The sequence below is a fragment of the Pristiophorus japonicus genome, chromosome 23 (genome assembly GCF_044704955.1).
Source record: "Pristiophorus japonicus isolate sPriJap1 chromosome 23, sPriJap1.hap1, whole genome shotgun sequence".
Taxonomy (NCBI): Eukaryota; Metazoa; Chordata; class Chondrichthyes; family Pristiophoridae; genus Pristiophorus; species Pristiophorus japonicus.
In genome coordinates, this window is record NC_091999.1 from 51,881,769 (window position 1) to 51,909,029 (window position 27,261).

The 27,261-nt window shown below is 48.3% G+C and overlaps 1 protein-coding gene and 1 non-coding gene across 2 annotated transcripts in view; both read right to left on the reverse strand.

The window, feature by feature from the left end:
- Window positions 1-8,685: 8,685 nt before the first annotated feature.
- trnar-gcg (transfer RNA arginine (anticodon GCG)) lies at window positions 8,686-8,773 on the reverse strand. Its single transcript is given in 2 exon segments — window positions 8,686-8,721; window positions 8,738-8,773. It is a non-coding gene; the product is annotated as a tRNA-Arg (tRNA).
- An 8,059-nt stretch (window positions 8,774-16,832) lies between these two features.
- The window catches only part of LOC139235539 (zinc finger protein 850-like), a 102,277-nt gene continuing 91,848 nt past the window's right edge, over window positions 16,833-27,261 (reverse strand). The window contains exon 5 of the mRNA XM_070866599.1: window positions 16,833-18,151. Coding sequence (XP_070722700.1) covers window positions 17,140-18,151 — 1,012 coding nt within the window. The 3' untranslated portion in view covers window positions 16,833-17,139. The remainder of the gene's footprint in view (window positions 18,152-27,261) is intronic.

Below are 27,261 nucleotides of genomic sequence, written 5' to 3' on the forward strand. Positions count from 1 at the left end.
ACATCACGGAAGTCCCATCTCCCTGGCACCATTCCTTCTGCACCTTCTCTAAAAGCTTGCCATCATTATGAAAGTTTGGAGCCCAAACTTGAACACAATTCTCCAGCTGAGGCCTAACCAGTGTTTTATAAAGGTTTAGCAAATTAAACATCAAATGCTGATATTTCTCTGATGTGCTTTAAAGGGCGAGGTCCATCTAGTCAGTTGGATGTGTCAATGAGACTGTGAACCTAAAGAAGTGCATTTACAGTGGAGAGCCAGGGACATGCCGTGTAACCGGGCGCAAACAGTCCTGCACAGCCCACACTTCACTTGTTTCCCATTTGGCATGAAAGTAATGTGTTAATTGCAACAATTCATTTGATTTGATTTCAAATAGTTTAGGATAGAAATTTAATCATGTTTCTATGATTTTTCCCCAACTCAGATTCAAGGCCTCAATTTTTCTTTTCATCTGTGTAGTCACAGGATTCCAAACCCGAGACTGTACATTGGGATTCCAATCCTGGGACTGCACATGGGGATTCGAACCCTGGGAGAGTACTTGGGCATTCTAACATTGGGAGAATACATGGGGATTCTAACCCTGGGGCCATACATGGGGGTTCTAGCCCAGGCACTGTAAATGGGGATTCTAACCCTGGGACTGTACATGGGGATTTTATCCCTGAGCGAGTATGTGGGCATTCTAACCCTAGGAGAGTACATGAGGAATCTAACTATGGGACTGTATATGGGGATTCTAACGCTGGCATTGTACATGGGGATTCTAAAACTGGGAATGTACATGGCGTCCAGGCATTCGGGCCCCCTTCAGAGATGACTGAGCCTCTACTTCCCCGCAGTGCTCCAGGTGTGGTCTAGCCAGGGCTTTGTGCAGCTGCAGAGGGATGGCAGCACCATGGAACACTATGAAGGCAGGTAGCTTACTACTGACTTTCATTTTAAACTTTTAATCAACTTGTGAAAATTTTTTAAACTTCAAGAGAAACTTTTAAACAACTTGGGGAAATTTTTGAAACCTCTGGAGAAAATTTTAAATAACTTGGAAAACCTTTTTTAAAACTCCGGGAGAAACTTTTAAAACTTCTGAAGAAACTTTTAAACAACGTGGAGGAACGTTTAAGAATAATTTTATTTTAAAAATGTTTTATTAAGCAATTGAATACTGTACCCCAATCTAAATAGAAAATAGTTTGTGTGTGTTTTATTAGCATCATTTTCAGCCATTTGAAACCAGGTTACTCACGACGACGCCCAGCAAGCAGGTGTGCCTCCGACCCGGCGACCGTGACATCACCCGGCCCCTCCTGCGGCGGGCCTACATCCCTCCAGCGGCGGGTTTTCATCCCTCCAGCAGCGGGCCTACATGTCTCTCCTCATCGATGGCTGGTGGCCTGGCTATGATTCTTTCACCCTCCTACTCCTTGTTGGCCTCCCACTTGGAACTCCAGCGGACAACTGACTTCCTAATGCCTGCCCCGAACCAAGCCTCGGACCACTTACCAACAAGGGTGCAACTCAGCACCGAGCTTGCAGCCAACATTTCACCTTCAGCAATTAGGCTCATACAGAAGTGCCTGGTCTCCAGTCGTCTTAGATCCCTTGCCACTGGACCAAGACCTTGCTCAGCTATGCCACCCCCACGTTGAATGAACTCACACACAGGCATCTTCCACTCCGTTAACATGAAGTTATGGACCTGAAACGTCAGGACTTCTATTGTACAACTCCAACAGCAACAGGCCAGAATGCCACACCACCATAATTGCCCGGGAACTTAGAAGCTTTGACAGCGACATCGCCACCCTAAGCGAGATCCGGCAGGCAGGGGAAGGCCAGCTCAAGGAACAAGATGGAGGTTACACATTTTTCTGGAAAAGAAAAGAGAGGAAGAACTCCACCTTCATAAAGTCGGCTTCACCATCAAAATGAGCTGGTCGACAGCCGCAAGGACACCCCCTGTGGGGTTAGCAAACGCCTCTTGACTCTTCAACTCACCCAAACTTCTTCACCCAGAGAGTGGTGAACCTGTGGAATTCTCTACCACAGAAAGTAGTTGAGGCCAATTCACTAAATATATTCAAAAGGGAGTTAGATGAAGTCCTTACTACTCGGGGGATCAAGGGTTATGGCGAGAAAGCAGGAAGGGGGTACTGAAGTTTCATGTTCAGCCATGAACTCATTGAATGGCGGTGCAGGCTAGAAGGGCTGAATGGCCTGCTCCTGCACCTATTTTCTATTCCGGAACCAATGCGCAACAGTCATCGGTGCGTATGCCCCAACAGTCGATTCAATAGAGGAGACCAAAGAGGGTTTTTATTCCAACCTCGAAACATCCCTGTCCTGCGTCCCTGCAGGTGACAAACTGATCCTCTTAGGTGACTTCAACGCCAGGGTCGACAAAGACACAGTCCTCTGGGGAGGCATGATTGGCAGTGAGGGGGTAGGGAAGGCCAACTCCAGTAGTACCCTAATCCTGACAAAATATCAGGAACATGAACTTCTCATCACCAACACCTTGTTCCACCAGAGGGACAAATACAAGGCATCGTGGCAACACCTTCGCTCCAAACACTGGCACCTGCTCGACTATGTCATCGTCCGAGCCAGGGATCGTGAGGGTGTGCGCATCACCCGCGCCATGACAGGAGCTGACGACTGCTGGACGGACGACCGCCTGACTCATCATCGACTTTAACATAGCCCCAAAGCGGAGGGGACAGCAGAAGCAGTGCCACAAGAAAGTCAATGCCGAGGCACTTAAAGACCCAGCTAAGAGAGCCCTATACAGCCAACGCTTCAGAGCTAACCTGTCGTGTCTTGATGACGCTGAGATGCTGAATGCCCACAGCGCTTGGTCTGCCCTCCAGACCTCCATAACCAGTGCCTGTGAAGAGACACTTGGTCATTCAACCAGAACACACAGGACTGGTTTGATAAGAATTATCAGGTGATCCAAGAATTAATATTTCTGAGCCTCAAGCAACAACCCAAATCAGGAGCAGCAAAGCAACATTACAGGCGGCTCAAAGCTGAGATCCAACAAAAAACCTGAGACCTAAAGAACAGATGGTGGATGGAGAAAGCACAGGAGATACAATAACTGGCCAACAGCCATGATGTGCGAGGATTCTTCATATCAGTCAAGGCCACCTATGGTTCAAACTCCCAAGGCCCCACCCCACTGCTGGCCAAGAATGGGGAAACACTCATCAAGTACACCGAAGTTGTCGAGGCCCGCTGGAAGGGGCACTTCGAAGATCTCCTCAATCGAGATTCTGACTTTGACTCGAGTGTTCTCGACTCCATCCCACAGCATGCGATCCGCCACCACCTCAGTGAAACACCAACGTTGCACGAGGTAGGAAAAGCCATAAGGCAGCTCAAGAACAACAAGGCTAAGGGAGCGGATGGAATCCCTACTGAGGCGCTAATGCATGGCGGAGATTCGCTGTTGGCATGGATACATGACCTCATCTCGCTCATCTGGAGGGAGGAGAGCATGACGGGAGATCACAGAGATGCAGTGATCGTGACCATCTTTAAAAAAGGGGGGCATGTCCAACTGCAGCAACTACAGAGGAATCTCCCTGCTAATCAGCCACTGGGAAAGTTTTTGCCAGGGTCCTCTTCAACCGTCTTCTCCCTGTGGCTGAGGAGCTCCTCCTGGAGTCACAGTGCCCCACGGGGCACATCGGACATGATCTTTGCAGCGCGACAGCTGCAGGAAAAATGCAGGGACCAGCGCCAACTGTGATACATGGGCTTTTTCAACCTTCCAAAGGGATTTGTCACTGTGAACCATGAGGCTCTATGGAGCATCCTCCTCCATTTTGGATGCCCTCAAAAATTTGTCAACATCCTTCACCTGCTCCACGACGACATGCAGGCCATAATCCTTACCAACTGATCCATTACAGACCCAATCCACGTCCGGACCGGGGTCAAACAGGGCTGTGTCATCGCTCCCATCCTCTTCTCAATCTTCCTCACTGCCATGCTCTAACTCACAGTCAACAAGTGGAACAAAACTACAGAACCAGCAGGAAGATGTTTAATCTTTGCCGCCTCTGGTACAAAGTCCAAGATAACCCCAACCTCTGTTGTTGAGCTACAGTATGTGGACAACGCTTGCGTCTGTGCACATTCTGAGGCTTAACTCCAGGATATAGTTGATGTATTTACTGAGGAACACGAAAGCATGGGCCTTACGCTAAATATCCATAAGACAAAGATCATCCACCAGCCTGTACTCGATGCACAACACTGCCACCCAGTCATCAAGATCCAGGGCATGGCCCTCGACAACATGGAGCATTTCCCATACCTCGCGAGCGTCTTATCAACAAAAGCCGACATTGATGAGGAGATTCAACACCACCTCCAGTGCGGCAGTGCATCCTTTAGCCAGCGGAGGAAAAGAGTGCTCAAAGACCAGGCCTTCAATGCTACCACCAAGCTCATGGTCTACAGGGCTGTAGTAATACCCACCATCCTGAATGGCTCAAGACATGGACTATGTACAGTAGACACCTCAAGTCGCTGGAGATATATCACCAACGATGTCTCTGCAAGATCCTACAAATCCCCTGGGACGACAGACACATCAACATCAGCGTGCTCGTCTAGGATAACATCCCCAACATTGAAGCACTGACCACACTCGATCAGCTCCGCTGGGCAGGCAAATTAGTTTGCATGCCAGACATGAGACTCCCGAAACAAGTGCTCTATGCGGAGGTCTTTCATGGTAAACGAGCCAAAGGTGGGCAGCGGAAACGTTGCAAGGACACCCTCAAAGCCTCCCTGATAAAGTGCAACATCCCCACTGACACCGAGGAGTCCCTGGCCAAAGACCGCCCTAAGTGGAGGAAGTGCTTCCGGGAGGGCGCTGAGCACCTCGAGTCTCAATGCAGAGAGCATGCAGAAATCAAGCGCAGGCAGCGGAAAGAGCGTGCGGCAAACCAGTCCCTCCCACCCCTTCCCTCAACGACTATCTGTCCCACCTGTGACAGAATCTGTGGCTCTCGTATTCGACTGTGCAGCCGCCAATAAACTCAGTTCAGGAGTGGAAGCAAGTCTTCCTCGATTCCGAGGGACTGCCTCTGATAATGATGAGATGGGGATTCTAACCCTGGGACTGAACATGGGGATTCGAACGAAAGGAGTGAATATTTCTGGGCCTTCTCTGTTACAATTATGTAGGACTTAAACCATATAGTCGGTACTAAGCATCGCCTTTAGGGGAGATGGTGAGAAATTCGAGGTGTGGAGAGTGAGAATAAAATATCTGAAATATCCTTTACCCACAGGGACCCGGTTGGAAACAGACACTGACATCGCTCACTTTGTTCCTGAACCAAGATGGCCGCGCATGCGCGGTGCGACTCACCAAATAAAGAAGGCGGAGCGCTGAACCCGCCTTCCTGCACGAAGATGGCCGCCGTTAGACTGGGCCTGTGACCGGAAAAAAAGACCCGAAGCTGCAACCACCGATATTCCGGTTTTTATTCCGGGCTGGCGGCGGGCATCGCTGGTTTATGAAGCCTCCCGCGCCACCCGCTGGTCCATTGCTCCCCTCCACCCGCTCAAATTGAGCGCTTCTGCGGAGGGCATGTTCCCCATTTCTCCTTCGCCACTACATTCGCCGCGCATGCTCCAAACCCAGCCAGGACACGCGCCTGCGCACTGAACTCCTGAAGTCTGGGTTCGGCATTTTTTTGCCCGTGCTGCATATTGGGTAAATACGCCGCCATTGCTGCACTGCGTTGGTGAATAGAACAGGATTTACTGGGATTGCATTGGGCACTGAACCATATTCATTCTGGCAGTTATTGTTTGTTTCTGCTGATCTTAATAACCCCTATATCTGCGCTGGAGATTAATGTTCTATATTAATGTCCTGTGATAGTTTGAACTGGTGCTCTCCTCTCTCTATCCTGCGACAGTTGGAGCTGGTGCTTTCCACTCTCTCGTCCTGTGATACTTGGAGCTGGTGCTCTCCACTCTCTCTCCTGCGACAGTTGGAGCTGGTGCTCTCGACTCTCCCATTGGTGTAGGAGGGAGGGCTTTAGTTTCCTGAACAATTGGGACCGCTTCTGGGGAAGGTGGAACCTGTACAAGTCGGCCAGGATACACCTCTAGAGCGACGGGACCAATGTTCTCACGGGTGGTTTTGACAGTACAGTTGGGAGAGCTTTAAACTCGCTTGGCAGGGAGATGGGAACCCAGGAGAGGTCTCTGAGCTAGTTAGAGTGGGTGAGAGCTCAGATGAACAGAACCCCAAGAAAGAATGCAAAAGCCAGGAGGCAACAAAGCAGATTAGCACTGGTGGAAGTGTAAACCACAAGGAGATGAGAAGGAAAATATGTATGAATATAAAGGGGCTGCAGGAGGCGTCAAAACTAAATATCATGGTTTAAAAACTAGTATTAAAAATCTCTACCAAAACGCACAAAGTATTCGAAATAATGTAAATGAGTTGACGGCACAAAGCCTTACAAATGGGTATGATTTGGTGGCCATTACAGAAACGTCGTTACAGGGTGGCCAAGACTGGGAATTAAACATGCAGGGGTATCTGACAATTCGGAAATATAGACAAGAAAGGAAAGGAGGTGTGTTAGCTCTGTTCATAAAGGATGATATCAGGGCAGTTGATGGAGATGATATTGGCTCTAATGAACAAAATGTTGAATCATTTTGAGTGGAGATTAGAGATAGTAAGGGGAAAAAGTCACTGATGGGCGTAGTTTATAGGCCTCCAAATATTAACTTCACGGTGAGGCGGACAATAATCAAGGGAATAATGGAGGCATGTGAAAAAGGAACAGCAGTAATCATAGGGGATTTTAACCTACATATCGATTGGTCAAATCAAATCACACGGGGTAGCCTTGAGGAGGAATTCATAGAACGCATACTGGATTGTTTCTTAGAACAGTATGTTACAGAACCTACAAGGGAGCAAGCTATCTTAGATCTGGTCCTGTGTAATGAGACAGGAATAATAAAAGATCTCCTAGTAAAAGATCCTCTCGGAATGAGTGATCACAGTATGGTTGATTTTGTAATACAGATTGAGGGTGAGGAAGTCGTGTCTCAAACGAGCGTACTATGCTTAAACAAAGGGAACTACATTGGGATGAGGGCAGAGTTGGCTAAAGTAGACTGGGAACACAGACTAAACGGTGGCACAATTGAGGAACAGTGGAGGACTTTTAAGGAGATCTTTCATAGTGCTCAACAAAAATATATTCCAGTGAAAAAGAAGGGTGGTAAGGGAAGGGATAACCAGCCGGGGATAACCAAGGAAATAAAGGAGAGTATCAAATTAAAAACCAATGCGTATAAGGTGGCCAAGGTTAGTGGGAAACTAGAAGATTGGGAAAATTTTAAACGACAGCAAAGAATGACTAAGAAAGCAATAAAGAAGGGGAAGATAGATTACGAATGTAAACTTGTGCAAAACATAAAAACAGATAGTAAAAGCTTTTACAGATATATAAAATGGAAAAGAGTCACTAAAGTAAATGTTGGTCCCTCAGAAGATGAGAAAGGGGATTTAATAATGAGAAATGTTGAAATGGCTGAGACCTTAAACAATTAATTTGCTTCGGTCTTCACAGTGGAAGACACAAAAACCATGCCAAAAATTGCTGGTCACGGGAATGTGGGAAGGGAGGACCTTGAGATAATCACTTTCACTAGTGGGGTAGTTCTGGGCAGGCTAATGGGACTCACGGTAGATAAGTCCCCTGGTCCTGATGAAATGCATCCCAGGGTATTAAAAGAGATGGCGGAAGTTATAGCAAATGCTTTCGTTATAATCTACCAAAATTCTCTGGATTCTGGGGAGGTGCCATCGGATTGGAAATCAGCTACTGTAACGCCTCTGTTTAAAAAAGGGGGCTGACAAAAAGCAGGTAACTATAGGCCGGTTCGTTTAACATCTGTAGTGGGGAAAATGCTTGAAGCTATCATTAAGGAAGAAATAGCGGGACATTTATATAGGGATAGTGCAATTAAGCAGACACAAGATGGATTCATGAAGGGGAAATGATGTGTAACTAATTTATTGGAATTCTTTGAGGATATAAAGAGCATGATGGATAGAGTTGTACCGATGGATGTGGTGTATTTAGATTTCCAAAAGGCATGCAATAAGGTGCCATACAAAAGGTTACTGCAGAAGATAAATGTACGCGGAGTCAGAGGAAATGTATTAGCATGGATCGAGAATTGGCTGGCTAACAGAAAGCAGAGAGTCGGGTTAAATGGGTCCTTTTCGGGTTGGAAATCGGTGGTTAGTGGTGTGCCACAGGGATCAGTGCTGGGACCACAACTGTTTACAATATACATAGATGACTTGGAAGAAGGGACAGAGTGTAGTGTAACAAAATTTGCAGATGACACAAAGATTAGTAGGAAAGCGGGTTGTGTGAGGACACAGAGAGGCTGCAAAGAGATTTAGATAGGTTAAGCGAATGGGCTAAGGTTTGGCAGATGAAATACAATGTCGGAAAATGTGAGTTCTTCCACCTTGGGACAAAAAACAGTAAAAGTGAATTTAATTTGAATGGGGAGAAATTACAACATGCTGCAGTGCAGAGGGACCTGGGGGTCCTCGTGCATGAAACTCTTTTTGGATAAAGAACATGACAGTTCACGCAGCGAATTAACTGACCACGGTAGGACTCGAACCTGCGATCATCTGATAATATCGCAGATACAATCGCAGTTAGACGCCTTTCCATTAGGCCACGCGGCCTCGTCCTCGTGCATGAATCCCCAAAAGTTGGTTTGCAGGTGCAGCAGGTAATCAGGAAGGCGAATGGAATGTTGGCCCTCATTGCGAGAGGGATGGAGTACAAAAGCAGGGAGGTCCTGCTGCAACTGTACAGGGTATTGGTGAGGCCGCACCTGGAGTACTGAGTGCAGTTTTGGTCACCTTTCTTAAGGAGTACTTTGGAAGGGGTACAGAGACGATTCACGATGCTGATTCCGGAGAAGAGGGGGTTACCTTATGATGATAGATTGAGTAGACTGGGTCTTTACTCGTTGGAGTTCAGAAGGATGAGTGGTGATCTTATAGAAACATTTAAAATAATGAAGGGGATATACAGGATAGAGGCAGAGAGGTTGTTTCCACTGGTCGGGGAGACTAGAACTAGGGGGCACAGCCTCAAAATACGGGGGAGCCAATTTTAAACCGAGTTGAAAAGGAATTTGTTCTCCCAGAGAGTTGTGAATCTGTGAAATTCTCTGCCCAAGGAAGCAGTTGAGGCTAGCTCATTGAATATATTCAAATCACAGATCGATAGATTTTTAACCAGTCAGGGAATTAAGGGTTATGGGGAGCGGGCGCGTAAGTGGAGCTGAGTCCACGGCCAGATCAGCCGTGATCTTGTTGGGTGGCAGAGCAGGCTCGAGGGGCTAGATGGCCCACTCCTGTTCCTAATTCTTATGTTCTTTTGTTATTATGTTCTTATTAATGTTGGGGAAGTCCAGAACCAGGGGTCACAGTTTGAGGATAAGGGTAAGCCATTTAGGACCGAGATGAGGATAAACCTCTTCACCCAGAGAGTGGTGAACCTGTGGAATTCTCTACTACAGAAAGTTGTTGAGGCCAATTCACTAAATATATTCAAAGAGGAATTAGATGTAGTCCTTACTACTAGGGGGATCAAGGGGTATGGTGAGAAAGCAGGAAGCGGGTACTGAAGTTGTATGTTCAGCCATGTACTCATTGCAGGCTCGTAGGTCCGAATGGCCTACTCCTGCACCTATTTTCAATGTTTCTATGTTGCTATAAATATTGAATAAATCAGCTTGGTTCAAACACAGTGTGTCGAATGTTTGATTTCTTCATAATAATAACTAATTAATGTTCTGTTACCGACTGTTCCATTTTGAAGTCTTTTCTTAATGTAGATTATTTCACTTCTCCCCCAGTTGATCTTTTATGATATCAAATCCCAAGGTTGTACTCTTTGAGTATACGGCTTGTGGGTGTCAGAAACTGTACCGGAATGTTTCACATTACACTCATATGACATTCCTTTCAAGCAACCATTGAAAGAACTATGTTGCTTAAGACTGGAAATCTATTATTTTGTACATTGTTTAACGCTTTTTGAATGTGGTTACTATATGTAATCGTCTTTGAAATGTGTGATCTTTTTAACTGTCTTTCCTGATTTAATAGTTTTGTTGATATAATTTCTTGTTACTAACATAGCTTGCAGAATTTCTTGCATCAAGATAATTGTTTAAGTACTTCCATTATCGGGTCTTTAGCTCCTCCACTGATCCCTGTGAACAACCTTTGATTCGGGACTGGGTTTGGGCGCGGGTTTAGGGTTTAGTGGTTGTGGTTATTTGTTAGGATTGGGGTTAGTGGTTGGGATCGTCAGTAGGATATTAGGCACCTTGGAATCCCTGGCCAAAGTCCACCATAAGCGAAGGAAGAGCATCCAGGAGAGCGCTGAACACCTCGAGTCTCATCGCCGAGAGCATGCAGAAAACAAGCGAAGGTAGCGGAAGGAGCATCTGGCAAAGCAGACTCCTCACCCAGACTTTCCATCAACGACTGTCTGTCCCACCAGTGACAGTGACTATAATTCCCATATTGCACTGTACAATCACCTGAGAACTCACTTTTAGAGTGGAAGCATTTCTTCCTCAATTTCGAGGGATTGTCTATGATGATGATGATGAGGCTTAGGAGATAGTAATTCTCTGAACACCTCGAGTCTCAACGCCGAGAGCATGCAGATATCAAGTGCAGGCAGCAGAAAGAGCGTGCACAAACCAGTCCCACCTACCCGTTCCCTCAACAACTATCTGTCCCATCTGTGACAAGTCAGTGGCTCTCATATTGGACTGTTCAGCCACCACAGCTGGGGGAGGCATATACTGGGATTGGGGTAGGGCACTTTGGCTGAGGAGGCATGCACTGGGACTGGGGTAAGGCACTTCAACTGGGGGAGGCATATACTGGGACTGGGGTAAGGCACTTCAACTGGGGGAGGGATAAACTTGCACTGCGGTAAGGCACTTCAACTGGGGGAGGGATAAACTTGCACTGCGGTAAGGCACTTCAACTGGGGGAGGGATAAACTGGCACTGGAGTAAGAAACTTCAGCTGGGGAGCGATACACTGTGACAGGAGGAAAGGCACTTCAACTGTGGGAGGGATACACTGGGTCTGGAATAAGGCACTTCAACTGCGGGAGACTTACACCGGGACTGGGCTAAGGCACTTCAGCTGGGGAGGGATACCCTGGGACTGGGGTAAGGTACTACGGCTGGGGGACGCATATAATGGGACTGGGGTAAGGCACTTCAACTGGGGGAGGGATAGATTGGGACAGGAACAAGTACTTCAACTGGGGGAGGCAGACACTGGGACTGGGGTAAGGCACTTCAACAGAGGGAGGGGTACACTGGGACTGAGGTAAGGTACTTCAACTGAGGGAGAGATACACTGGCAGTGGGGTAAGGCACTTCAACTGAGGGAGGGATACACTGGCACTGGGGTAAGGCACTTCAACTGGGGGATGCTAACACTGGGACTGGAGTAAGACACTTCAACTGGTGGAGGGATACACTGGGACTGGGGTAAGGCACTTCAACTGGGGGTTGGATTCCCTGGGACTGGAGGAAAGGCACTTCAACTGTGGGAGGGCTACACTGGGTCTGGAATAAGACACCTCAAATGGGGGAGGCATAAACTGGGACTGGGCTAAGGCACTTCAACTGGGGGAGGGATACACTGGGATTGGGGTAAGGCACTACGGTTGGGGGAGGCATGCACTGGGACTAGGGTAAGGCACTTTGGCTGGTGGAGAATATACTGGGAATGGGGTAGGGTACTTCGGCTGGGGGAGGCATGCACTGGGATGGGGTAAGGCATTTTGGCTTGGGGAGGCATTCACTGGGACTGGGGGTAAAATACTTTGACTGGGGGTGGCATGCACTCACACTGTGGCAAGGCACTTCGGCTGGGGGAGGCATGCACTGGGACTGGGGTAAGGAACTTTGGCTGGGATAGGCATAAACTGCGACTGCTTTTAGGCACTTTGGTTGCTGGAGGCACATACTGGGAGTGGGACAAGGCATTTTGGCTGGGAGAGGCATGTAATGGACTTCGGCTGGCAGAGGTGTGCACTCGGACTGGAGTAAGGCACTTCAACTGGTGGAGGCATACACTGGGACTGCGGTTAGGCATTTCAACTGGGAGAGGCATGCACTGGGACTGCAGTAAGGCACTTCATCTGGTGGATGGATACATTGGGACTGGGGTAAGGCACTTTGGCTGGGGGAGGCATGCAATGGGACTGGGGTCAGGCACTTCGGCTGGGGGAGGCACATACTGTGACTGGGGTAAGGCACCACAGCTGGGGAAGGCATGCACTTGAACTTTGATGAGGCGCTTCGGCTGGGGGACGCATGTACTGCGACTGGGTTAAGGCACTTCGGCTGGGGGAGGCATATACTGAGACTGGGGTAAGGCACTTCAACTGGGGCAGGGATACACTGGACCGGGGTAAGGCGCTTCAACTGGGGGAGGGATACACTGGGACTGGGATAAGGCACTTCAACTGGGGGAGGGATACACTGGGACTGGGATAAGGCACTACGGTTGGGGGAGGCATGCACCGGGACTAGGGTAAGGCACTTTGGCTGGGCAAGGCATGCACAGCGACTGGGGTAAAATACTTTGGCTGTTGGAGGCATGCACTCACTGTGACAAGGCACTTCGGCTGGGGGAGATGTGCACTGGGACTGTGGTAAAGCACTTCGGCTGGGATAGGCATAAACTGCGCCTGGTTTAAGGCACTTCGGTTGTTGGAGGCATATACTGGGACTGGGACAAGGTACTTTGGCTGGGAGAGGATTGCACTGGCACGGGTGTAAGGGACTTCGGCTGGCAGAGGTGTGCACTCGAACTGGATTAAGGCACTTCAACTGGTGGAGGCATACACTGGGACTGCGGTTAGGCATTTCAAATGGGGGAGGCATGCACTTTGACTGGGATAAGGCACGTCATCTGGGGAGGGATACAGAGGGACTGGGGTAAGGCAATTCGGCTGGGGGAGGCATTCACTGGGACTGGTGTAAGGCACTTCAGCTGGGGGAGGCATGCAGTCTGACTGGGGTAAGGCACTTCGGCTGGGGGAGCATATATTGGGACTTGGGTAAGGCACTTCGGCTGGGGGAGGCATGTAATCAGACTGGGTTAAGGCACTTCAGCTGGGGGAGGCATATACTGGGACTGGGGAGTATGTGTCTTCAGTTGGGAGAGGCTTGCACTGGGACCGAGGTAAGGCACTTTGGCTGGGGAACGCTTATACTGGTACTGAGGTAAGGCACTTCGGCAGTGGGCGGCATATATTGGGACGGTGGTCAGACAATTCGGATGAGGGAGAAATGCAATGGGACTGGATTAAGCCACTTCGGCAGGGGGAGGCATGCACTCTGACTGGGGAAAGGCACTTCGGCTGGGGGAGGCATGCACTGGGACTGGGGTAAGGCACTTTGAGTGGGTGAGGTCTGCACTGGGACTGGGAAAAGGAACTTCGGCTGTGGGAGGCATGCACTGGGACTGGTGTAAGGCACTTCGGCTGGGGTAAGGCACTTCGGCTGGGGGAGGCATGCACTTGAACTTTGGTAAGGCACTTTGGCTGGGGGAGGCATATATTCGGACGGTGGTAAGACACTCACTTCGGATGAGGTAGAAATGCAATGGGACTAGGGTAAGGCACTTTGGCTGGGGGAGGCCTGCACTCTGACTGGGGTAAGGCACTTCGGCTGGGGGAGGCATGCACTCTGACTGGGGTAAGGCACTTCGGCTGGGGGAGGCATGCACTCTGACTGGGCTATGGCACTTTGCCTGGGGGAGGCATTTACTAGGACTGGGGTAAGGCACTTCAGCTGGGGGAGGCTTATACTGGTACTGGGGTAAGGCCCTTTGGCTGTGGGAGGCATATACTTGGACGGTGGTAAGACACTTCGGCGGGAGGAGCAATGCAATGGGACTAGTGTCGGGCACTTCTGCTGGGGGAGGCATGCACTGGGACTGGTGTAAGGCATTCAGCTGGGGGAGTCATATCTTGGGACTGGGGTAAAGCACTTCGGCTGGGGGAGGCACGTATTGGGACTGGGGTAAAGCACTTCGGCTGGGGGAGGCATGTATTGGGACTGGGGTAAAGCCGTTCTGCTGGGGGAGGCATGTACTGGAACTGGGGTAATGCACTTCGGCTGGTGGAGGCATGTACTGGAACTAGGGTAATGCACTTTGACTGGGGGAGGCATGCACTGGGGTAAAGCACTTCGGCTGGTGGAGGCATGTACTGGAACTAGGGTAATGCACTTTGACTGGGGGAGGCATGCACTGGGGTAATGCACTTCGGCTGGGGGAGGCATGCACTGGGATGGGGGCAAGGTACTTTGGCTGGCCCTTGCTATCTTATGGGGTGCTCTGTCCTCTGTCGCTTCAGGAATTCAAAGTGGATTGAGTTACAATTTGCAAAGTCAGTGAGACCTTGGGATGGGTGGTTCCAGTTACACATTCCAGTGAAATCTCAGGGTGTGGCTTATCCTCCAAGGGACCAATCATAGACAAATGGTGCGGCGTGGCGGCCATTTTGGCAGTACAAATAAGCGTGTTCTTTATTAACCCGCTCCCTCCCTCCGCCTGTCTCTCACCTGCTGACTCACCCACTGTGCATGCTCAGCTCACACTGCCCGGCTGATTGACGGCAGCTCCCGACCAATAGGGAGAGTGGGGGCAGGGCTGGAGAACCAGGCAGGCGGTGGATCCTCCAACCAATCACAGTGTACGAGAGGTGGAGCTTGCAGCCCCCAGTGGGCTGGGCTGGGTCTGGATCTCGCTCATTGGTTGAAACTCTGTCCCATTGTTAAAGCTGATGTCCCTCAAACTCCAGGAGGAAATGGGACATTTCTGTCGTGGCTTTAAACAGATGGAACTCTGTGGGGTGGAGGAAACATTGCAGCATTTGGTAGTGACATGGATTCATTCAGGCCAGACAGCGGGGATTATTTCAGGAAATAACACAGTGTAGTTGTTTCTGTTGAAACAGATGAAACCCTGTTGTTGTGGAGCAACCACACTTCTCGTGTCCTGGTCAATCACGTGTGCAACAAGTGTCGTCATGGAAGTAAAGGATGGTATCAAATTGGAAAAAATGGCAGATAATGTTGTGAAGGACAGTGGAAGGCCAGAGGATTGGGATATTTTTAGAAACCTGCAAAGGACGACTAAAAAATGAAAAAGACAGAGAAGATAGCAGATGAGAGCAAACTCGCAAGAAATATAAAAACAGACAGTAAGCTTCTACAGGGATATAAAAAGGAAACGACTATCTAAAGTAAACATTGCTCGCTTAGAGGATGACATTGGAGAATTACTAATGGGAAACACGGAAACGGCAGAGATTTTGAACGAATATTTTGTATTAGGCTTCACGGTAGAGGACACTAAAAACATCCCAACAGTTGCTAACCAAGGAGCTATTGCGGAGGGGGAGTTGGGGGGGATGACTTAAAACAATCACTATCACTACAGATAAAGTGCTAATCAAACTAATGTGACTAAAGGTGGACAAGTCCTCTGGACCTGATGGCATGCATCCTCAAGTCTTAAAATAATTAGTTGCAGAGATAGTGCATGCATTGGTTGTAATCCACCAAAATTCACTGAATTCTGGAGAGGTCCCAGTGGACTGGAAAACTGCAAATGTAACACACCCATTCAAGTAAGGAGGGAGACAGAGAGCGGGAAACTATACATCAGTTAGCTTACCATCTGTCAGTTGGAAAATACTCGAGTTCATCATTAAGGAAGTACTAGCAGGACATTTAGAAAACCATACTGCAGTTCGGCAGAGTTAGCATGGTTTTATGAAAGGGAAATCATGTTTGACAAATTTGCTGTAGTTGTTTGAGGATGTAACGAGCAGAGTGGATAAGGGAGAATCACTTGATGTTGTATATTTTGATTTCCAGAAAGCATTCAATAAGGTGCCACACAAAATATTACTGCACATGCTAAGAGCTCACGGGGTTGGGTGTAATATATCAGCATGGATAGAGGATTGTTGAACTAACAGAAAACAGGGAGTCCGGATAAATGGGTCATTTTCAGGTTGGCAAACAGTAACTAGTGGGATGCCGCAGTGATAAGTACTGGGGCCTCAACTAATTACAATTTATATTAATGACTTGGATGAAGGGACCGAGTGTAACCTAGCCAAATTTGCCGATGGTACAAAGATAGGTGAGAAAGCAAGTTGTGAGGAGGACGCAAAGAATCTACAAAGGGGTATAGATAGGCTCAGTGAGTGGGCAAAAATCTGGCAGATGGACTATAATGTGGTAAAATATCAGGTGATTTCATTTGGTAGGAAAAAAAAAGCAAATTATTATTTAGATGTGGACGATTATAAAATGCTGTTATACAGAGAGATCTGGGGATTCTTGTACATGAAACTCAAAATGTTTGCATGCAGGTACAGCTGGCCTTTATTGCAAAGGGGATGGAGTCTAAAAGTAAGGAAGTCCTCTAAAACTGTAAGACCACACCTGGGCTACTGCGCACAGTTTTGGTCTGGACTTGTCTCCATTCTCGTGCCGAGAGGATTGACACACCCAGATGGCAAGGACAACATTTGGGTACACTGATTCCCCAGCAATTCCCATTCCCCTTCTTTCTGGTGGATATGGAGGGGCCACTGTGTGTAATGAGCAAGGCATTAAGAATTGTCAGCAAGCTCATTCCAATTGGAGATTTTATTCAGTGGAAACTTTCACACACTATTCTAGATTTTGTACCAAAGATCAATTTAGGATTAAAGTAAAAGTTCATAATTTTATTGCAAACTAAATTTCTGTTGAGAATTGCTGAATTAAGGGGAAAGATAACCAACAGTGTTTCTTAAATGGACACTGCAGCCCCGAGAACACAATCAGCAATATATCCAGAATATTAAAGTCCAGCCCAGTTACAGGGTTATTAACATCAACAGAGACAAACCACAACTGTCAGAATGAACATGGTTCAGTCAGGATGTGATTAACAGCCTCAATAACAGCAGAATCCAACTCCTGCAGTCACTTGTGAACTCGCTGGTGTTTCAGCAGGGTGGATGACTGAGTGAATCCCTTCCCGCACTCCAAGCAGGTGAACGGCCTCTCCCCAGTGTGTACTCGCTGGTGTGTCAGCAGGTGGGATGCCTGAGCGAATCCCTTCCCACACTCCGAGCAGGTGAACGGCCTCTCTCCAGTGTGTACTCGCTGGTGTGTCAGCATGTTGGATGACTGTGTGAATCCCTTCCCACATTCAGAGCATGTGAATGGCCTCTCCCCAGTGTGAACTCCCTGGTGTGTCAGCAGGTGGGATGAACAAGTGAATCCCTTCCCACACTCATAGCAGGTGAACGGCCTCTCCCCAGTGTGAACTCGCTGGTGTGCCAGCAGGTTGGATGAACAAGTGAATCCCTTCCCACACTCCGAGCAGGTGAACGGCCTCTCCTCAGTGTGCACTCGCTGGTGTGACTGCAGGTGGGATGACTGAGTGAATCCCTTCCCACACTCAGAGCAAGTGAACGGCCTCTTCCCAGTGTGAATTCGCTGGTGTGTCAGCAGGATGGATGGCTGAGTGAATCCCTTCCCACACTCCGAGCAGGTGAACGGCCTCACCCCAGTGTGAACTCGCTGGTGTGTCAGCAGGTTGGATGAACAAGTGAATCCCTTCCCACACTCTGAGCAGGTGAACGGCCTCTCCCCAGTGTGAACTCGCTGGTGTTTCAGCAGGTTGGATGAACAAGTGAATCCCTTCCCACACTCTGAGCAGGTGAACGGCCTCTCCCCAGTGTGAACTCGCTGGTGTTTCAGCAGGTCAGATGATGCAGTGAATCCCTTCCCACACTCCGAGCAGGTGAATGGCCTCTCCCCAGTGTGAACTCGCTGGTGTTTCAGCAGGTCGGATGACTGAGTGAATCGCTTCCCACACTCAGGGCAGGTGAATGGCCTCTCCCCAGTGTGACTGTGTTGATGAATTTCCAGGACAGATGGTGATCTGAATCCCTTCCCACAGTCCACACATTTCCACGGTTTCTCCATGGTGCGGGTATCCTTGTGACTCTCCAGGTTGGACGATCAGTTGAAGCCTCGCCCACACACACAACACGTTTACAGTTTCTCCCCGCTGTGAATGGTGCAATGTTTCTTCAGGCTGTGTAACTGGTTAAAGCTCTTTCCACAGGCAGTGCACTGGAACACGGTGCTTTTCCAGTCACACAGATATTTGAAATCTTTTCGCACAGTCAGAACAGACAAACATTTCTCCTTCCACTTTCAAAGGCCAATGATATTCGTGTCCTGATGAATCGATTGACTCCATCAGATCTTGACACGATGTTTGGTTTGTGTTTCCTGTCTGAAAATCTCCACTTCCAATACGCTGTAAAAGGAGATAACAAAACTCATCACTGTCAGTACAAGACACAAATTCAGGATAGACACATCTAGTTTCCATTGAACATTCTTTCCTCTCTTGTTCTTCCAAAGCTGTAAATCCCTGTCCCACACATTGTCCCTCCTGCAGCGCTGAAATCCAAATAAACACACATTTCTAGCCTGTTTCTCCTCCACTCCCAGTTTTCACCACCAATTCTGGTTGGGTTCAGTTCTGTAGTCACTGGTTCCCATCCCGCTCCTCCCCTGAATGTTCTGACTGTGGCTGGGTTCAGGTCGACACTCACTGGTTCCCCACTTCCCCTGAAGATGCTGAGTCTGGCTGTGCTCAGTTCCGCACTCACTGGTTCCCCTACATCTGCTCCCCTGATGGTGCGGTCTCTGGTTAGGGTCATTTCTATAATCACTGGGTCCTTTCCGTCCCTCCACCACTGAAGATGCTGACTCTGGCTGGGTTTAGTTCTACTGTCACTGGTTCCTCTCCCTTGAAGGTACTGACTGACTGGGTTCAGTTCTACACTCACTCGTTCCCCTCCCCTGAAGGTACTGACTCTGGCTGAGTTCAGTTCCAGACACTGACATCATTAACTTTGTTCCTGCACCAAGATGGCCACACATGCGCTGTACTGCTCAGTAAATTAAATTGGCGGCGTGAACATGCCTTCCTGCACCAAGATGGCCGCCGTTAACCTGGGCCTGTGACCGGGAGAAAGCCCCAAAGCTGCAACGGCCGATATTCCGGTTATTATTCCGGGCTTGCGGCGAGCACCGATTGTTTATGAAGCCTCCCCGGCTCCCTGCTGGTCCATTACTCTGCTCCGTCCCGCTGAAAAGGACACTTCTTCGGAGCCTGTACAAAACGTGTCTCCTCCGCCATTACACGCACCGTGCATGCTCCAAACACAGCCAGGGCCCGCGCCTGCGCACTGAGCTCCTGTAGTCTGGGTGCGGCACATTCTCCCCCCGGGGCATGCTGGGTACATATGACCATGAGAAATAGGAGCAGGAGTGGGCCCCCCAGACCCCCGGGCCTGCTCCCCATTCAATAAGGTCTGGCTGGTCTGATCATAGGCTCAGCTCCATTCCCTGCCCACTCCCCAGAACCCTTTACTCCCTTATCGCTCAAAAATCTGGCTATCTCCACCTTAAATATATTCAATGACCCAGCCTCCACTGCTCTCTGGTGCAGAGAATTCCAGAGATTTACAACCCTCTGAGAGAAGAAATTCCTCCTCATCTCAGTTTTAAATAGGTTGAGGAGAAAGATTGCATTTGTGACTAGAACACGATGTACTGTGATTGCATTGGGCACTGAACCATGTTCATTCTGGCAGCTCTTGTTTGTTTCTGGTTATCTTAATAACCTCTATACCTGAACATAAGAACATAAGAAATAGCAACAGGAATCGGCCATACGGCCCCTCGAGCCTGCTCCGCCATTCAATAAGATCATGGCTGATCTGATCATGGACTCAGCTCCACTTCCCCGCCCGCTCCCCATGCCCCCATATTCCCATATCGTTTAAGAAACTGTCTATTTCTGTCTTAAATTTATTCAATGGCCCAACTTCCACAGCTCTCTGAGGCAGTGAAGTCCATAGATTTACAACCCTCAGAGAAGAAATTGATCCTCATCTCTCTTTTAAATGGGCAGCCCCTTATTCTAAGATCATGCACTCTAATTCTAGACTCCCCATTATCAGTGGAAACATCCTCTCTGCATCCACCTTATCAAGCCCCCTCATAATCTTATACGTTTTGATAAGATCACCTTTCATTCTTCTGAATTCCAGTCAGTAGAGGCCGAACCTACTTAATCGTTCCTCATAAGTCAAACCCCTCATGCCCAGAATCAACCGAGTGAACCTTCTCTGAGCTGCCTCCAAAGCAAGTATACCCTTTCATAAATATGGAAACCAAAACTACACGCAGTATTCCAGGTGTGGCCTCACATATAGCTGTAGCAAGATTTTCCTGCTTTTATACCCTATTCCTTTTGCAATAAAGGCCAAGATACCATTGGCCTTCCTGATCACTTGCTGTACTTGCATACTATCCTGTTGCATTTCATGCACAGGTATCCCCAGGTCCTGCTGTACTGCAGTACTTTGCAATCTTTCGCCATTTTTTTCTGCCAAAGTGCATGACCTCACACTTTCCCACATTAGAGTCCATCTGCCAAATTTTTGCTCACTCACTTAGCCTGTCTATGTCCTTTTGCAGATTTGTTCAGTCCTCCTCACACATTGCTTTTCCTTTGATCTTTGTATCATCAGCAAACTTGGCTATGTCACACTCAGTCCCTTTTTCCAAGTCGTTAATATAGATTGTAAAGCTGAAGATTAATACCCTCTATAAATGTTGAATAAATTATCTTTGTTTCAAATACAGTTTGTTGAATATTTGATTCCTCCATGATCAGAGGAGATTAATTGATGTTCTGTTATGGACTGTTCCCTTTTAGGGCTTTTTCTTAATCTAACTTATATCACTTCTCACCTAGTTCGCTTTCTAGCATATCAAACCCCAAAACTTGTTCCATTTGCATACATGAGTTGTGGTTGTAGTAGACTTAACTGCAGTGTCTCACTTTAAACTCAGCTGAAATCTTTTGAACCACCCCTTTATTGAACTGTCTTGCATAAGATTTGAAGTCCGTTAATTTCTAGATCAGTTAACCTGTTTTTGAAACCAATTGAATATTAAAAACTCATCCACACATTTTGCACGTGATAGCCTGTGAAATATTCTGATATTTGTAATCATCATTACCACAAGCTCCGTTCCCGAGTGACCGACTCCATCCCTCTCCCCAACTTCTGTCTGAGCCTGAACCAGACTGTTCGCAACCTTGGTGACATACTTAACCCTGAAATAAGTTTTTGACCACATATCCACAAAATAATTAACAATGCCTATTTCCACCTCTGCAAAATCGCCCATCACCGCTCATGCCTCAGCTCATCCACTGCTGAAGCCCTCATCCATGCCTTTTTTTACTTCTGGACTTGACTATTCCAATGCACTCCTCCCACATTCTGACCTACATAAACTAGTGTTGATCCAAAACTCGGCTGCCCATGTCCTAACTCGCACCAAGTCCAGCTCACCCATCACCCCCGTGCTCGCTGACCTACATTGGCTTCCAGTGAAGCAACGCCTTGATTTCAAAATTCCCACTCACACTGCCCCCACAACATCCCCACCTCCCCGCCGCTCCCGCCCATGAGATATCAGTCTTTCTGAGTATCCCTGATTATAATTGTTCAATCATTGGTGGTTTTTGTGGCTGTGCCTTCTGTTGCCCAGGCCTCAATTCTGGAACATCCAGCCTAAACATTTCTGTCTAACCCCTGCTGTACCTGCCCTGGCAGTTTTTGATGGGATAGTGTAGAGCACATTTTTCTCTGTATCTACTCTGTGCTGTATCTTCGCTCAGAGTGTTTGACGGGACAGTGTAGAGTGATTTTTACTCAACATGTAACCCGTGTTGTTCCTGCCCTGGGTGTGTTTGATGGGAAAGTGTAGAGGGAGATTTACTCTGTATCTAACCTGTGCTTTATCTACCCTGGGAATGGTTAATGGGACAATGTACAGGGATATTTACTTTGCATTATAACCCTTTCTGTACCTGCCGTGGAGTGGCTGATAGGACAGTGTAGAGGGAATTTACTCTGTATCTATCATTTGTGTACTTGCCCTGGGAATGTTTTCTGGGACAGTGTAGAGGGAATGTTACTCTGTTTGTACCCAGTGCTGTACGTGCCCAAGGAGTGTTTGATGGACAGTGTAGAGGGAGTTTTACTCTGTATCTAACCCATGCTGTACCTGTGATGGGAGTGTTTGATAGATCAGTGTAGAGGGAACTTTCCTCTGTATCTAACCTGTGTTGTACCTGCACTGGGAATGTCTGGTTGAACATTATAGAGGGAGATCTCCTCAATATCTAATAAATGCTGTATCTGCCCTGGAATGCCTGGGACGTTAGAGGGAGATGTACTCTGTGTCTAACCTGTACTGTACTTGCCCTGGGAGCTGTATAGCGGAAGCTTTGGTCTGTATTTAATCCATGTTGTACCTGCCCTGAGAGAGTTTGATGGGACAGTGTATTGGGATCCTTACTGTGTACCTACTCATATCCGTTATACCCCTTGGAGGAGGAAATGTGCACTGTGACTCCGGGAGGAGCTCCTCAGCCGGAGTGACTGGAGTGCATCATCACCCCCAGCAACCAAATTTTAATTTGATTTAAGTTTACTGTCCAAAGTTTAATTGGTTTATTTTGTTGGTTATAGTACCCCCCCACCCTCCCGCCCCAGCTTTAATCAGGGAGCACTTGATTTACAGATCAACAACAAAATAGTTGTGCTCTCCCTGCCCTGGGATTTTTTTATTGGAACAGTGTAGAGGGAGAAATTACTCTGTAAGTATCCCGTGCTGTTCCTGCCCTGGAGTGTTTGTGGGACATGTACTCCATATGTGCTGTACCAGCCCTCGTCTGCTTGTTGCGACAATGTTGAGGGAGCTTTATTCTGGATATAACCCATGCTGTACCTGCCCTGGGACTGTTTAATGGGACTGTGTAGAGAGATTTACTCTCTGTTTAAACCGTGCTGTACTTCACCTGAGAGTATTTAATGTGGCAGAGTAGAGTAGCGGGAGCTCTACACTGTATCTAACCCATGTATCACATCATGGGCCACCCCAACCTGCGAGAGAACATCTCCACAGGTTGGGGCTATAAAAAGAGCAGGAGCGAGCCACTGCAGCTTCAGTGTGAGCTGACACAAATGTGTGACGGCTTCGAGGTAGACGACTGGGTGACATCATCAGGGCCCAGATTGCCATTTGGAGCGTGAGCAGGAGCATCGGCAGGGCACTGGTACAGCAGAGGAACATGGAAGGATGCGCTGGACTTGTGACGAGTGATCGGGGCAGAGGAGTGATGAGGGAGCATGCCTGAGATTTGGTGGGTGATCGTGATGGAGGTTCAGTGAATGTTTGGTGAAGAGATGTGGCAGGAAATCGTGGTGGAGGTGCGGCGAGTGTTTTTTTGGAGGGGGAGCGGAGAGGGATCGTGGCGGAGGTGCAGTGAATGTTTATGGTGGAGGAGTGGCGAGAGATCGTGGCGGGAGATCGTGGCGGAGGTGCAGCGAATGAGGGTACTGGGTGCAAAAGAGGCGAGAGCCCAGGGGCAGCACGGACCAGCCCACACTGTTATATTTGTGCACACTAGCTCCGAACAGCAAAACAGGTCTCCAGTAATCCTGATTAACCCTTGCCACTGGACCAATCCTAGCTCTGTCATGCCCGTGTCGTGGCTGGTGTGCAACGGTCACCACACGTTTAAAAACAATCCACCCATAGGCATCTTCCACCTCCTCAATTGGAGGTCAGGACTGGAACATTGGGTCCCTCATTGAAACATCTGTGAACTCATGTGGAAGCAAATCATCCTCGTTCGAGGGACCGGCTATGATCATCTAACCCGTGCTTTACCTGCCCTGGGATTGTTCAGAACAGTGTAGAAGGAGCTTTATTCTGTATCTATCCCATGCTGTAATTTCCTCTGGCACTGACTCTCACTGGGTTCCAGTTCCTTTGGCACAGATTTACTGTATATTTAATTTGTGCTGTACCTATCCTGGGAGTGTTTGATAGGATAGTGTAGAGTGAGTTTTATTCATTATCTAACCAATGCAGTATCCACTCTGGAATGTATGGGACAGGTTGAGGGAGATATACTCCATATCTCACCTTGGAATGTCGAGTGGGATAGTGTTGAGGAAGCTTTACTCCGTATCTAAGCAAGGCAAGCCTATCCTTCCTGAGAGAAGGAGACCAAAACAGTGCACAGGACTCCAGGTGTGGTAAGGGAGTGAAGGGTTCTGGGGAGCGGGCAGGGAAGTGGAGCTGAGCCGATGATCAGACCAGCCATGACCTTATTGAATGGGGAGCGTGCTCGAGGGTCGGGGTGGCCCACTCCTGCTCCTGTTTCTCATGGTCGTATGTACCCAGCATGCCCCGCAGGGGAGAATGTGCCGCACCCAGACTACAGGAGCTCAGTGCGCAGGCGCGGGCCCAGGCTGTGTTTGGAGCATGCGCGGTGCGTGTAATGGTGGCGGCAACACGTTTTGTACAGCCTCCTCAGAAGTGTCCTTTTCAGTGGGAAAGAGCGGAGTAATGGACCAGCGGGGAGCCAGGGAGGCTTCATAAACAACCGATGCCCGCTGCAAGCCTGGAATAATATCCGGAATATCGGTGGTTGCAGCTTCGAGGCTTTCTCCCGGTCACAGGCCCAGGCTAACGGCGGCCATCTTCGTGCAGGAAGGCAGGTTCAGCGCTCCGCTATTTTGATTCAGTGATTAGCAGAGCGCATGTGTAGCCATCTTGGTGCAGGAACAAAGTGAATGATGTCAATGTCTGGAACTCAACCCAACCAGATTCAGTACCTTCAGGGAAGGGGAACCAGTGAGTGTAGAACTGAACCCAGCCAGAGTCAGTACCTTCAGGGGAGGGGAACCAGTGAGTGTAGAACTGAACCCAGCCAGAGTCAGTACCTTCAGGGGAGGGGAACCAGTGAGTGTAGAACTGAACCCAGCCAGAGTCAGTACCTTCAGGGGAGGGGAACCAGTGAGTGTAGAACTGAACCCAGCCAGAGTCAGTACCATCAGCGGGGACAGGACAGGGAGGGGATAATAGTTCATGGGGTTGGGGGTAATATATTAGCATGGATGGAGGATTGGCTGACTAACAGAAAACAGAGAGTCAGGATAAATGGTTGCTTCTCGGGTTGACAATCAGTAACTAGTGTAACGAAGCCAAGTTTGCTGATGATACAATGATGGAAGGAAAAGCAATGTGTGAGGCGGGGACACAAATTCTGCAAAAGGACATAGGCAGGCTGAGTGAGTGAGCATAAATTTGGCAGATGGAGTATAATGTTGGAAAGTGTGAGGTCATGCACTTCGGCAGAACAAAAATTAAACAGCAAGTTATTATTTAAATGTTGAAAGGTTGCAAAGTGCTGCAGTACAGCGAGACCTGGAGGTACTTGTGCATGAAACATAAAAGGATAGTATGCAGGTACAGCAAGTGATCAGGATGGCCAATGGAATCGTGGCCTTTATTGCAAAGGGGATGGAGTATAAAAGCAGGGAAGTCTTGCTACAGTTGTACAGGGTATTGGTGAGACCACACCTGGGATATTGCGTGCAGTTTTGGTTTCCATATTTCCAAAAGGATATACTTGTTTTGGAGGCAGTTCAGAGAAATTTCACAAGGTTGATTCCAGGGATGAGGGGGTTGACTTATGAGAAAAGGTTGAGGTTGGGCCTCTACTCATTGGAATTCAGAAGAATGAGCGGTGGTCTTAACGAAATGTGTAAGATTATGAGGAGGGTTTTGACAAGGTGGATGAAGAGAGGAATTTCAACTGATAATGGGGAGACTAGAACTACGGGGCATAATCTTAGAATAAGTGGCCGCCCACTTAGAAGAAGAAATTTCTTCTCGCAGAGGGTTGTAGATCTGTGGAATTCACTGCCTCAGAGAGCTGTGCAAGCCGGGACATTGAATAAATTTAAGACAGAAACAGAGATTCATAAACGCGAAGGGAATAAGTGGTTATGGGGAGCGGACAGGGGAGTGGACTCTAGTCCATGATCGGATCAGCCATGATCGTATTAAATAGAGGAGCAGGCTCGAGGAGCCGTATGGGCTATGCCTGCTCCTATTTCTTATGTTCTTACGTTAACTCGTGAGTGCAGAACTGAAACCAGACAGATTCAGCATCTGCATTGGATGAGAGGGGAGCCAGTGAGTTTGGAACAGATTCCAGCCAAAGTCAGCACCTTCAGCGGAGGGGACCAGTGATTGTAGAACTTGTTCCAGCCAGAGCTGACACCTTTAGGGGGGGAGAGGGAGGGGAACCAGTAAGTGTGGAACTAAACCCAGCCAGAGTCAGTACCTTCAGGGGAGGAGAGGGAGGGGGAGGAGATTGTAGAACTGAACGCAGCCAGAGTCAGCACCTTCAGGGGAGGGGAACCAGTGAGTGTAGAACTGAACCCAGCCAGACTCAGTACCTTCAGGGGAGGGGAACCAGTGAGTGTAGAACTGAACCCAGCCAGAGTCAGTACCTTCAGGGGAGGGGAACCAGTGAGTGTAGAACTGAACCCAGCCAGAGTCAGTACCTTCAGGTGAGGAGAGGGATGGGAACCAGTGAGTTTCGAACTGAAGCCAGACAGAGTCAGCATCTTCAGTGGAGGAGTGAGGAGGCAGTTCAGAGAAGGTTCACAAGGTTCATTCCGTAAATGAGGGGGTTGACTTATGAGGAAATGTTGAGGAGGTTGGGGGCAATATATTAGCAGGTACAAAGGATTGGCTAACTAACAGAAAACAGAGTATTGGGATAAATGGTTAATTCTCAGGTTGGCAACCAGTAACTAGTGGGGTGCTGCAGGGATCAGTGCTGGGACCCCAACTATTTACAATCTATATTAACAACTTGGAAGAAGGGGCCGAGTGTAACGTTGCCAAGTTTGCTGATGATACAAAGATTGGAGGAAAAGCAATGTGTGAGGAGGACACAAAAAATCTGCAAAAGGGCATAGACTGGATAAGTGAGTGGGCAAAAATTTGGCAGATGGTATATAATGTTGGAAAGTGTGAGGTCATGCACTTTGGCAGAAAAAATGAAAGAGCAAGTTATTATTTAATGGAAAAAAAATTGCAAACTGCTGCAGTACACGGGACCTG